General features: G+C 37.6%; 1 protein-coding gene across 1 annotated transcript; it reads right to left on the reverse strand.

Moving 5' to 3' along the window:
• Positions 1–6,722: 6,722 nt before the first annotated feature.
• LOC113057761 (protein FAM198B-like) lies at positions 6,723–11,240 on the reverse strand. The gene is made up of 4 exons (XM_026225271.1): positions 10,235–11,240; positions 9,448–9,656; positions 8,528–8,754; positions 6,723–7,837 (listed from the first exon to the last, which is right to left on the reverse strand). The coding sequence occupies exons 1-4, from the start codon at positions 11,025–11,027 to the stop codon at positions 7,630–7,632; spliced, it is 1,437 nt and encodes a 478-aa protein (XP_026081056.1). The 5' UTR covers positions 11,028–11,240; the 3' UTR covers positions 6,723–7,629.
• Positions 11,241–12,678: the final 1,438 nt, after the last annotated feature.

Genomic DNA, 12,678 nt, shown 5'->3' on the forward strand with positions numbered 1-12,678 from the left:
TTGCCACGGGAACTGGCTAGTGCAAATTCCTCCTCTCTAAGATCAACCACAGATAGTGATGGCCTCATTTCAAAAGCTTCATTAACTTCATTATTCCCAGATATATACACTGTCAAAAAAAAAAAAAAAATGCTGTCACTGGGGCGGTACCTTTTTAAAAGGTATTTTGTACATTTTGGTACTAATATGTACACCTTAGGTAATTATATGTATCTTTAGAGCACCAATATAGACTCTTAAGGTACAAATGTGCCTTTTGAAAAGGTACTGCCCCAGTGACAGCTTTTTTACCTTTTTTGCGGAGAGTGTACAATGGCGCCGCTGATGGCTGCCTCTGTGTTTAGCTCTCCAGTAGCTCCAGTGTGTTACGTCTACCGGTGTTGCTTCCAGCTGTTCAGAGCAGATTGCGATGCAGAATCAACAGGGAAATCTTGTGATGGTGTGACATGATTTTGCATCAACGTAAGGTGGTGTACAGATGTAACAGTGGTGAAGAAGATATAGTGTCTCGATCTAGAAGCATTTATTCAACTGGGAGCCATTCTACTCATCGCAGGATTTGTCTTTGTTAATTTTCATGTGTATATTCCTCTGCAGGCATAAGTGAATGCAGCGGTGCAACAGCTGGATGACACAGAACCACAACAACCGACCTCTATCCTTCTTGGTGACTTTAATAAGGCAAATCTTTGCCATGAACTGCCAAAATACAGACTGCACGTTACATCTCCTTCCAGAGACTGTAACATACTGGACCACTGCTACACCACAATAAAGGATGCATATCACTCTGTCCCACGGGCAGCTTTAAGGCTTTCTGATCACTGTTTGGCAATGGTTACTTTGGAAATGTAATAGGAAACAGATTATGAATTACCATATTTAAAATGTATTAAGTAGTGTGACTATTTTAGTTACTTTATTGAAGTAAATAACTGATTACATTTGATTATTTTTGATTACTTTTCTACATTTAAGGGATTTTTTTCAACTGTTAATCAACTCTGATTACGGTCAGACTTTCAAAATCCATTCTTGAATTAAGATTATAATAATTTGATTTTAAAGCACATGCAGCTACCACAAAACCAGACTTCATAACAAGAAATATATTTAACAGAGCTGTTGTCATCTCTCACTGCAGCTGGACTGTGCAATAGGTTCCAGAGCAATAGCTTCCTGCAGGAGGGTTCTCTTCATGTCATCTCTTTTGCCAACGCTAAGACATCTTAAGCGGAACTTTGGCAGGGTTGTGGTTGCAATCTTTGCTTCATGGCCGGCTAACACTGATCCAAAGTGCTCTTCTTTAGCTTTACTGATAGTGGTGACAACGTATGCTTTCTAAAACAAACGAGGCATCTTTTCAAGGAGCTTTGTCTTGAGGCTAAGCAAAGTATGGATTTAGAAGTCCTAGGTAACATTTGCTTTCACCCTGGATAATGTCAATGGCAACACCTAGAAGCTTCAGAACCTCAGTGTACTCTTTTAGGAATGCAGAATCTTGTTGATAACGACTTGGAATGTTAAGCTTATCACAGATCTCCCTCAGCTTTTCTTCTGGGAGCCCTGCAATTTTGCTATAGCCCTGAACTATAGTTATAGTCCATCTTGTGACTGATGGGACAGTCAAATGCAAATTGTATCTCCTGAATCACTTGTGGTGAAAACCTATGTGATTTCTTTATTTCAGAATGACACTTCTGTAATTTATGTCATGGCCCATTTGATGTTGCTTCGTGAATCTCATTGGTGGTGGTTACATTTAATGTATGAGCAGCACAGCGCTGATGCTGTGGAAGAAGAAAAAAAATGCTCTCCATCTCCCTCTTCCTGAAGACCACCGAAATCCAAAAACCTCACTTCATCAGCGTAATCATCTGACTTTGACTCACCTTCTCTTATGCTAAACTCACAAAATTGCTTCCATTGTCAGTTAGCGACATTGGATTTGACTTTGTTTTGAATCCTGTATTCTGCATGGATTTTGTTTAGTTTTGCTGCAACTGCCAAGATTTCAGACGTGTACATGCCAATTCTGCAGAATGTCTCTGTGGTTTTGTGCTGACCAAATGTCTGTAGTCCTGTCCATTTTCGGACAACAGCTAGTGAGAATGGGGAAATCCCCCATCAGCCATCAGCTCCCAAGGGATGTGTTCTCTTCTCTCCCCACTGCTCTTCTTCCTCGACTCCAATGACTGCACCTCTACTGACCCCTCTGTCAAGCAAACAGTCATCGGCCTCATCCAGGTTTGTGTGTATTTTATTCATGAATCTTTATTTTTTTATTATCTGTGTGTTATTGATGTTGTCTCTATGTTCTGAAAGCGTATGACACCAGAACAAATTCCTTGTGTGTGATAAAGCTCTTTCCGAATCTGATCTGATTCTGACAAAACCATACAAGATTGCAAAATATACATATTTCTCTTGGACAGCAGGTGGCAGAAGAGCTTAATTTTGGACATCTCTCATCTAAAGTTGAATTTGCCTGTTGAATTACAGTTACCACTCAAAAAAGTAAGTTTTTTCTTCTTTATACCATCCCTTCAATATAATTTTAAAACTTGGTTAAACATTTACAGAAACAGACAAAACAGACAGCCACTCAGAAAAGTATGTGAATTATATACACCAATGCTGCATAAGAGAGAATTTATCTTAAATGTGAAATAACTGTGCTTTTTTTTATTCTATGTCTACAGTTGCTTATAGAGAGATTTAGCTTTTCCTGGCATGCAAACTACAGCGGAAGAGAGTGAAAGGTTAAACTAGAATGAATAAACTGAGGACTGCAGCTTCAGTTCCTCTTGCCCTTGGATGACGCTGAGCAGCAGGAATGAGGTTTTTGCTTCCCTGTCTCTTGTCCATCCTGCCACATTAGCTGGCCGTCTGCTCTGAGCTGCCCATTCCTGTTTTTCTTCCTGCTCAAGTCATTTCCCAGAATGTCTTTCCATAATGTTGGAAAAGAGAGTACTTATATGCTTGTAATGTATTGTACTCTACAGCACTTAACTCTCTTTATACTATTCTCTTTAACTTCTATCACACATTTTCAACATAAAAGATGCTATGAAATTTGACACTTAAATTTAACACTAAACAGTTCACTTTATCAATAGTCATTTAATCCGTCATATTCACTCTGTATAACACACTACTTTTGGCCAGTTTGACTTTTTAGACTTCCAAGAGTATTTTATATTTGCCATAATGTCCAGCAGCTGTCTTAAGTCTTGATTTACACACCGTTTTTATCCCATTTGGAGGTACTGTAGCATAGTTTACACTTCCCAAATATAGACACCCTCCAAACAAGGCCTGCTTTCTCCTTTATGAGCTAGTACTTCAACTCATAAATCAATTGACACAACAATAAATAAGCTGTTACGTGCATCTACACCATTTCACAACTAATAATTGCTAGTTGTATCATCAAGTCAATTAACCAGCAGCTTGAACGTTTATGTCTGAATTAATATTTTTATCTTTGGACAACATAGTTATTATTACATGACAGCCACAGTAGCACTAGTCATCACAGTACGTCAGTCCATAAAATGTTCTGAACATATTAGTTTCTTCAAAAATCTCCAAATACATTTCCATTTGGCCACATGTTTGTTGATCGGCTGAAGTAGAATTTTGTTCAGAGAACCTCAAAAACGTAAATACATTTGCAAAGGGCCAACGGATGTTTGGTGATGATTAAAAACCTAATTTCACTGCTGAAGATTTATTTTGAGCTGTAATGGCTCCTAAAGTTGTCTTTTGTGTCATGCCTATATTAAGTGTAATGACATGGAACTTCCTGCTAACTGTGTATAAGTCTAACAGCAGGCTGATTCTATGGCTGACTGGACATGTGAATAAAGTGCAGTGTGCTGGGTCCCCTAATCTAGTTCTCATGCGAGGTTAACCCCTAGCACATGGGGACAGAGGCAGCTTTAGTGAGAGCCTTTGTAAACATGCCAGTGACTATTCTCTCTCTAATACACACACACACACACACACACACGTACAATCACTCTCATACACAATGACATGCACACATCACAATCTCTCACACATAGCTTATTTTACTAGGTACATTCCTGTCAGGCAGACAATAGGAGCCACATTATAGCATGGCTGAGAATTTAAGAGAGACACATACAGAGAGAGAAATCTTAAAGGGATAGTTCACCAAAAATACATAAAACAGTGCCGTAACCTTAATTATGTTTAATAATAATAATAATAATAATAATAATAATAATAATAATAATAAACTAAGTTAAAGTTCAAAGTGACACATCTGTCAAGTTAACTAAATAAATAAATATAAAAACAGACAAACACAACTAATATGATATGCATATTCCAAGTCTTATGAATCCATTATAACAGCTTAATGTGTGATAAAAAATTTAGGTTCCAAAAGGGGTTTCCCAAAGGACATTTCGGTGAACAATTTTTACACCATTAAAACAAAAAACAAACAAACAAAAAAAAAAGGAATAATCTGAAGAACTTTTTTTTTTTCCACCATAATGAACATTTTGTGCAATGGAAAGTTTCCATGGATATTAAAGCTTTTTCCCGGATGCCGTACCATACCATAGATGCCGATAAAGAACCTTTATTTTTTAAGAGTGTATAATGTCAGGTGTGCCAGATCAATAATTGTTCTCAGGATGTGTTGTAGACATTTATGCTTGACATCATTGATAACCAAGCACCATAGCTGATTTGAGGGCTGTGATGAAGGGGAAACTTGCAGTGAATTATTATGATTTACTTTCAGTCTGTTTGGTGATTGACATGCTGTATATTGCTACTGACCTGCTGTTTTATGAAGAAGAGCTGTGTTGAGCTCCTTCAGAAAAAATGGGGGTTGGACCTACAAGTCGAACAAATTATGACAATATTTCAATTTTTGAATGAACTATTCCTTTTAAGATCAAATCATATTAGTCTTTACTTCCACCCAAATGAACGTTCCTACGAGTTTTTGTTGTCAGGGAAGAGTTAAATGGCTTGTATCCTACTGTTAGATCTGACAGCTGCACACAGTCCCCAAGGAGAGATTATTTTTGACAAACAGAATGGAGCAACTGAAGGAAACCTGGCTATCTGCCTCTGGCATGTTGTGCTGTTTTTTACACGCAGATTGCATCTTTCCAAGCTAAAAACTCATAACTAACATGCATCTCCGCAAACATCAGCAGTGGCACAATTGAAAACCTCCTTTATCACATGACAAAGTGCATTTTCAGGTTGTAACATGCCCTGATATTTGATTTAATCTCCTTTTTTTCGACCATCTGTTTATTCATTTTTGGTTACACACAGTGCAAGTTAATGTTGATCAAGACTCATATTCCAGATGGGAAACTGAGGGGGGTTAATGTGCCCGTGTTATGTCTAGAGCTTTCTGTTTTTGTGCAGAGGTATGAGCTCTCCTTGCTATTTGTGTTCTGTCTGATACTTTCTACCGGTCAAACTCATACTGTACATCTGTTGCCAACTAGGTGGGATGTTGCTGGGGTGATGTTGTCATAGAAACAATTTAAAAAAAAGAAGAAAAATAAGATAGACAGTGAACAGCAGTGTAAAATTCCTTTCCATACTTGCTCAAGAAATGGAGCAGGTCAGCTCGTGCAAGCAAATGAGAGGAGGATTTTAGGACACAAAAATGTGAGATGTCAGTATGAAAACAGCTGTGAGTTGATACGAATTACAAGCAATGCAAGTAAAAAAAAAAAAAATGGTAATGTTCTCACAAAAGAAGTGATCAGAGCAACCGGTATAAATGCTTCCTCGTTATGATATAAAATAAGGGAAAGAAAGCACAACAGAGGAAAAGAAAAAGTGTAAATTGTCTCTCTAGACATACACAGGGTGGTAAATATCTTGGCATGTTTTACACTGTTTAAACTCTGTTACACTTTTAAACTCGACTGAAGAAACAGGAAGTTATTAGATTGGAATCATTGTGTCAACTGAAAGGAATTTCATTAGGCTTAAAACATGGAAATAAAACTAGGTCATATGTAAAATCAGCTCTCAAAATCAGCTTCTTTCCATTCCTATTATGGTATGCCACATTTTAAATAATGCAAACAGCACTTCCCTGTGGATTTACAGTGTAAAAAAAAAATCTGTACTACTATTTCTAGCGAACATTCAACTGAGAAAACATCTGCAGGACGGAAAATGACATTGCTTAGGTAGGGATGGCGAACATTAGCAGTTGAGTATTGCATATTATCTAGATGAGCAGAGGTGATTTGACATTCCAAATGACTTGGTTTTGTCTGGCAGAGAGTGTGGCAAGACACAGCAAGTCCACTGTGCAGAGCAGATACATCTAAAATGCATTCTGGCTAGTGCTGCCAAACATTAAGTATTTTCACATTCATAAAAGAACCATTGTGTGAGCTAATTTCTGTGGGTAAGTACGTCTGTAAACTTTCAAAAGGGGTCACTTTAGGCTCTGAGAACTGACTGGCTGGTTGGCTGGCAAACCAAAACGCAAATAAGGAGGGGAACTGCAAAGCAAAAAGAGAGTTGAACTCCGCTGCACTCAAACTCAAGTATTCCTAGCATGAACATGGTAGCTGTTTAGGGGATACAGTGAATACATAAACACTTTTCAAACCATTTCAAAGATGATCATGTTTTCTCAAAGATGAAAAATGGTGGTGCTAAAATTCATGTAATATTAAAATGATTATGCGATGAACTGATCAGTAATACTTTAATTATATATGCATACTTTTTACAAATGCAAACAATAAAGTAGAACAAATAAACACTTCTGAGAGCACAGTGAATACTGCTATTCATATGAAAGAAGATTCATATCATCTTAACGGCAACATGTCCAGATTTAGCAATAATGATGCTGGAGCCATCATCATGAACACCTTCATCATAGCAGACAAAACATATGTACTGTATGTGCAGATTATAGCAGAAATGTTGTTATAAATCTGTACTGCTAGTTGAAATTAATAACTCACTGAAACTACTCATTGAGAGGAACATGCATTGATGATAAAATTGGAATTGAAAGTGCTTTGGTGCTGTTAATGGAATAGCACACACTCTTTGACGTATAGTGTAATTAAAATAGGTATCCTGAGAAATCGGACCGCTCTCTGTGACAAACTCGTGGCTCTGTAAATATTAAAACAGACTGGCTGTTAGACATCAATGTGTAACTAACCAAAGGACTCAGTTTGAATATTTGCTTACGTACATCAGGTTTGCTGATATGTCATTAGTGGGTAGGATTTTGGACATAAGTGGCAGTCAAATTTAGAAGCAAAGGCTGGTGGAAGTTAACAAAACAGATCATATCACTTACAGTGCCTTTAACTTAGGGAATGTAAGTGGTGGCAAAAAATAGCCCTGGACTCTGGGAAGAGCATTTGAGGAACTATCATTTCTTCTTATCTTAAAAGAAGGCAGCGCTTACAACACCACAAAGTGCTCTTAATTTCTGTAGTGCATAAAATGTTGACTGAAAGAGCTTAATTTCAGAAGGTCTTCATTGGAATACTAATCTGTTAAACACATCAACATTCATTGGAAACCAAATGGATAGTGGTTTGTCTAATACATTGAAAGCTTAAGCTCCATTTGTCAAGAGTTCATAGGTACTTCTTTAATCCCATGGGCATTAATGTACGTGAGCAAGACTTTGGCTCTTTTCTCAATCACATCAATGAGTTTTTCAATGCCTTGACGGCCACCATGACTGTCCCAGTACTGCTGGTCGAGAAACAGCGATTGCAGGAGCTTTTCCCTGAGACGCTGAGACCTCAACACTGACACAGACTGTTCTGGTAGCCTGAAAAGGAAAAGTATTGAAGGAATATAGTAATGCACTCAATAATTATTCAAACAAACTAAGTTCGGAGGAAATAACCACTTTTTTATTATTTATGTTACTGCACAAGTGAGCTTGCGTTCCCAGAGGTATCACATTAGCAGCATTGCCAGCAGAATCCCTTAGCTCAGACAGCACATGTCAGATTGTTGGTGTATGTATTTGCTGATGTTTTCAGTGCTGTTGTGGAGGTGGAGGCTTACTGAATGACCAACCTTGTGGCCTCACAGAAATTAATTCTTAGTTGCAGTCTTAGCTGCAGCAATTAAAAACCACCTAAGATTCTCTGGTAAGAGCGAGAAAAGAGGACACCCCGAATTATAATTTATTTAAACCGTTATAATTAAAAATAAACTTTGGTGACTTGTAGTTTAATCAAATAAAATGTAAGGATTTATTTCTTTGAGTTTGTAATTTTGAATTTTCGTTTAACTATATCTTTGCAAGTCACAAGACATTTTAATTAAAAAGCAATACTAGTATGTGTGAACGTTTTTTTTTTTTTTTTTTTTTTTTTTTAAGTACATTTGCATAGAATCTCTGCAAAAAAAAAAAAAATCATTTTTGACACTTACAATATTATTATGAGATACAAATGAAAGATCAAGTGGTTATGTTTGAACATGTAATAGGTCTGCTAATTTTACTCACTCTTTGATTCCCTCTAGTAGCCTGAAGTTCAGATTCCCCTCGTCTCTGTCAAAGTAGCCCTTGTTGTTGAAGAAAACCAGGTGGTGTGGGTCATGTTTACGGTGGATTATGTGTGTCAGCTCTATGCCATCCTTGTCTCTACATTCTTCATGGTGACCAAGCTCAATACAGGTGTCCTCTGGGCGAGGCTTGAATCCACAGCAGTTTTTATCTAGACGCTCATAAATCTGAGAAGAAACACAACTTTTTACTTTAAAGTGATTTAAATTTTTCCATTCTTTTTGGAGTGTTACAAGCTCTTGGTGCAAGAAGAAGATCTTTAAAGTTGCAAAGACCAAGTCTCAAATCCAAAAAGATATTCTTTATTAAAGTTAAGACTGCTACGCCCCCCTAAAACGGCTCATTCAAACACGCCCCACATGTCTACATCACTATGTGGAAATATTTGCTTAATGATGCCCAAATGTTCACACAAAGAAAGAAGGCGTGGTTTCAGTAACTGCAGTTAGTATTGAAGTAGTCATGTCAGGGAGATGCTGTGTGTATTCAGGCGAAAGCAGAAGCACTTTATTTGGCCTTCCGAAAGTAGATGCATCTTTAAGGTTACTTACAACAGAACAGCAACACATTTTATGTACGACCGTTTTGTGAAGCTAGGAGAGGAAGTAAAACTGACTTTGCTATGACAATGTTGCCCTACTGAATCACCTACTGTATGTTTTGTTGTTAGTTTAAGTATTTGCTATTGAATGTTCAAATGCAGAGTTTTTTGTGTCGTGTGTGTGTGTGTGTGTGTGTGTGTGTGTGTGTGTGTCCACTCGCACGTGTGTGTGTGTGTGTGTGAGAGAGCGAGAGAGAGAGACAGAGCTAGAGAGAGAAAGTTACAGTTTCTTCAATGTAGAAAGATGATAGTGGAGTACCTGCAGGAGGAAATCAAAGACTACAAGCTTGCTCCATTCATGGTGGTGGATGCTGGTGCAGCTCCACTCTGGTTTAGGTATGACGCCCCCATGCCAGCACTTGTGTTTGAGAGAGGTTTGGTAAGAGCCCCAGTTCAATCTCTCAGAGGGTTGGTCTTCTACTGGGCTTAAAGAAGGATCCCACAAAACCACTGGACAAAGCTGACCATCTGAAACAAGATGAAAATGAATACATTCACTAAGTCAGCATCAGTCATGCTTTTTCAATAGCTCATGAAAGCTTTTGATGACACTGAAATGGCTCCCCATTACAGAAAATACTTATAGTAATATATCTATGAAACATAAATGATGCTTTGCTCAGACCTTTTTTTAGAAGTTACTTCGCTTTTCTTAGATATAAATTACTTTAAATCTAAACATGATTTTAATACCAATTGGTATTTATTGATATTTTAAGATATTGATTTTTTTTTGTCTAAAGCAATGAAACATTTTAACTGTGATGTATGCATCCAAAAATAATATATTCTTCACTAACCTAATCCAATGTTAAATTAAATGTTGCTGCAAAAATTATTAAAAAAATTAAAATAGCTACATTTAAAATGGGGTAGAAACAATTTTCACTCAAAACATGTTTAGCAAATTTCACAAATAATTGCATAGAACTGGCAAGTAACACTGACTTCAAGTTTATGAAGTTAAACGCCGGAAACAGTATTTTCTTATGTTTTATGTAATAGGGTTTTTTTTTTTTTTTTTTTTTTTTTACAGTGTACACTACCTCCAAGAGAGCGGAATCGTCTGCTGACAGCTGGCAAAGTTCTGTTCAGTCCCAAAATCCTGTCCAGATGAAAGGCAAACACCTCACTCATGTCCAAGGGTCGCTTAACAATACCGCAACATTTACGACACTCATCAATATCGTCCGTGCCATTTGTCGCACTTTTAAACAAAATGAAAGAAGAAAAACCCCGAGGTGCCACTTCACCGATTTGCGTAATTTTACTATCGGCTAGAAAGCGCATGGCAGTGATATCGTCATTGCTGAACCATGGAGGAGCTCTTTCACTGTATATCCTTATGGATGAATAACCAATGTCACTGTCATCAAGCTCAGAATATCCCAGTCGTTGGTTAACAATGTTTTTGTGTCTCGTGTCCTTCAATTTGCCCTGCGTACCACCCTGCTGTGTCACTTTAACTTTCTTTCTCCGGAGTTTGGGTCGCACTGTGCCCCTGATGATGGCCGGTTTGTGTCGCTTAGATTTGAGCGTAATATACACCACATTAGACCTAGTCGGGCTCACAGATTCATTCACCTCCCCATCAGCGGGGTCTAGGTCGGTTTTACTCTGCGCATAAACGCTATTTCCAGTCCACAGATCAAGACGTTTGTCCTTGCGTGTAGACGCGCGACTGACATGAACGGTGAAAAACAAATAAACAAAACACACAACAGCAACAATCAAATACTTCCTAACGGCAGAATATTTCCAACAGACTTTCAAAAACGACACGGACAAATAAATCAAAGTGTCCCCGACATTTCCAGGACGCGTCGAATGCGTATCCATTGGTACGAGTGTCTGCGCATGATTAAGTCGATGTTCTGTTATCCACGTTGGGACTGTTTTCGTGTTGATGGCACACAGGAGCTCCAGATGATCCGCTCAGCGTTACCGCTCCAGCATTAATGAGGCAACTGCCCCGATGCCGGATCAGCTGAGATAACAGTCCCAGATGGAAAAGAATGGCGCTTGTCTTTTCGCCTCATCTACAGTGCAAGCGACTTAAACGCGATAATAATCACATTTTCCACTTAATATGTATTTTTGTTTATTTCTTAGCTTGCCTTGAAAAAATAAATAAATAAGTGGTGGCAATAGGCTATATATATATATATATATATATATATATATATATATATATATATATATATATATATATATATATATATATATATATAGTGAGGTGAGAGCTTTTCAAGTTCCACTCTTGCTGGAAAGCAAGTTTCAGAAGGGTTTTTGACACTTTTCAGCTGGTCTCACTGGGAGTGTATGTCTAAACCATCTGACCACTAGCTTGGCCCTGCTGGGAGACCCTTTTAATTCAGACTATCTCAGGCTGGTTATTTTACTATATCTTTTTTACAACAGTTGCTGATAAATTACAAAAACAGGAACACTCGGGTCTGTCAGGAAGACATTAAATGAATTACAATAGCATATTCCACCAGGAAGAAGTTGCCTGTGCACAGTTCTGCCTGTGAACAATGCTGCTTTGACATGTTCTGTACTTTAATTTATTGGTGTGAATATGTGAAGCAATAAGATGTAATAATGATAGGCTCCAGTAAAGAGAACAAGACACATGCACAAAAGCATTACAAACTATGTAGTCATTTAAGTACATCGGGAATGTATTATTTAAACCTGTAGAGCTTTAGACTGTACTCTTGACTATATACACTTTTAACTGCTTGTCCAGTCTTTGTCAGTCTGTCATGACAAATCACTTCTCAGAAAAGATGGGGACTCTCATGAAAAGCCTCAGACTCAGTTAAATAAATACAACAAATACACAAACATAAAACTCTATGTATTGCCTATAGCTGCAAATGCCTTACGGAAGTGATAAGACTGTTCAGTGACTGCAAAGTTTGGCAGGAACATTGTTTTAAAACTTGATCCACCATTGCCTCCTTGTGGTAACATAATGTACAGAATCGGATCTTTGTATATGCAGTTAACAGGGAGCCTGCCAGGAAAACACAAGATGCCAAAGCAAACAGAAGCAAGTTCCCAAGTGCCTGGGGGGGAAAAAAATAGTTTGTTAGGACAGCAGTTGATTCTAATTTATTTCTTTTTTATTACAAGCAATTAATCAGTAGCAAAACAATCCCAATAGTTCCAATACATTATACAAAATGTTCTCTCAACACATAAATACTGTTCAATTGGAAAAGGTGTCAAGCTAGAGTAGGTCATGTCAAAATGCCCTCCGTAACACTGAATGAATACAAATAGCTTTATGTTACCTACTTTGACCTCTTTTAATACCACACTTACCCACAGAGGAGTTACTAAACCAAAACCCCTGAAAGCAAAATAGAACACACTATCATTACATACAATTTGCCATGCAAGATGAAAGCAATGTAGAAAGATACTTACTTAAGATACTTTTATGATACTTGCAGCATTAATTATAGGGAATGTGATCACT

This window comes from Carassius auratus, chromosome 39, assembly GCF_003368295.1.
Source record: "Carassius auratus strain Wakin chromosome 39, ASM336829v1, whole genome shotgun sequence".
In the NCBI taxonomy this organism is placed as follows: Eukaryota; Metazoa; Chordata; class Actinopteri; order Cypriniformes; family Cyprinidae; genus Carassius; species Carassius auratus.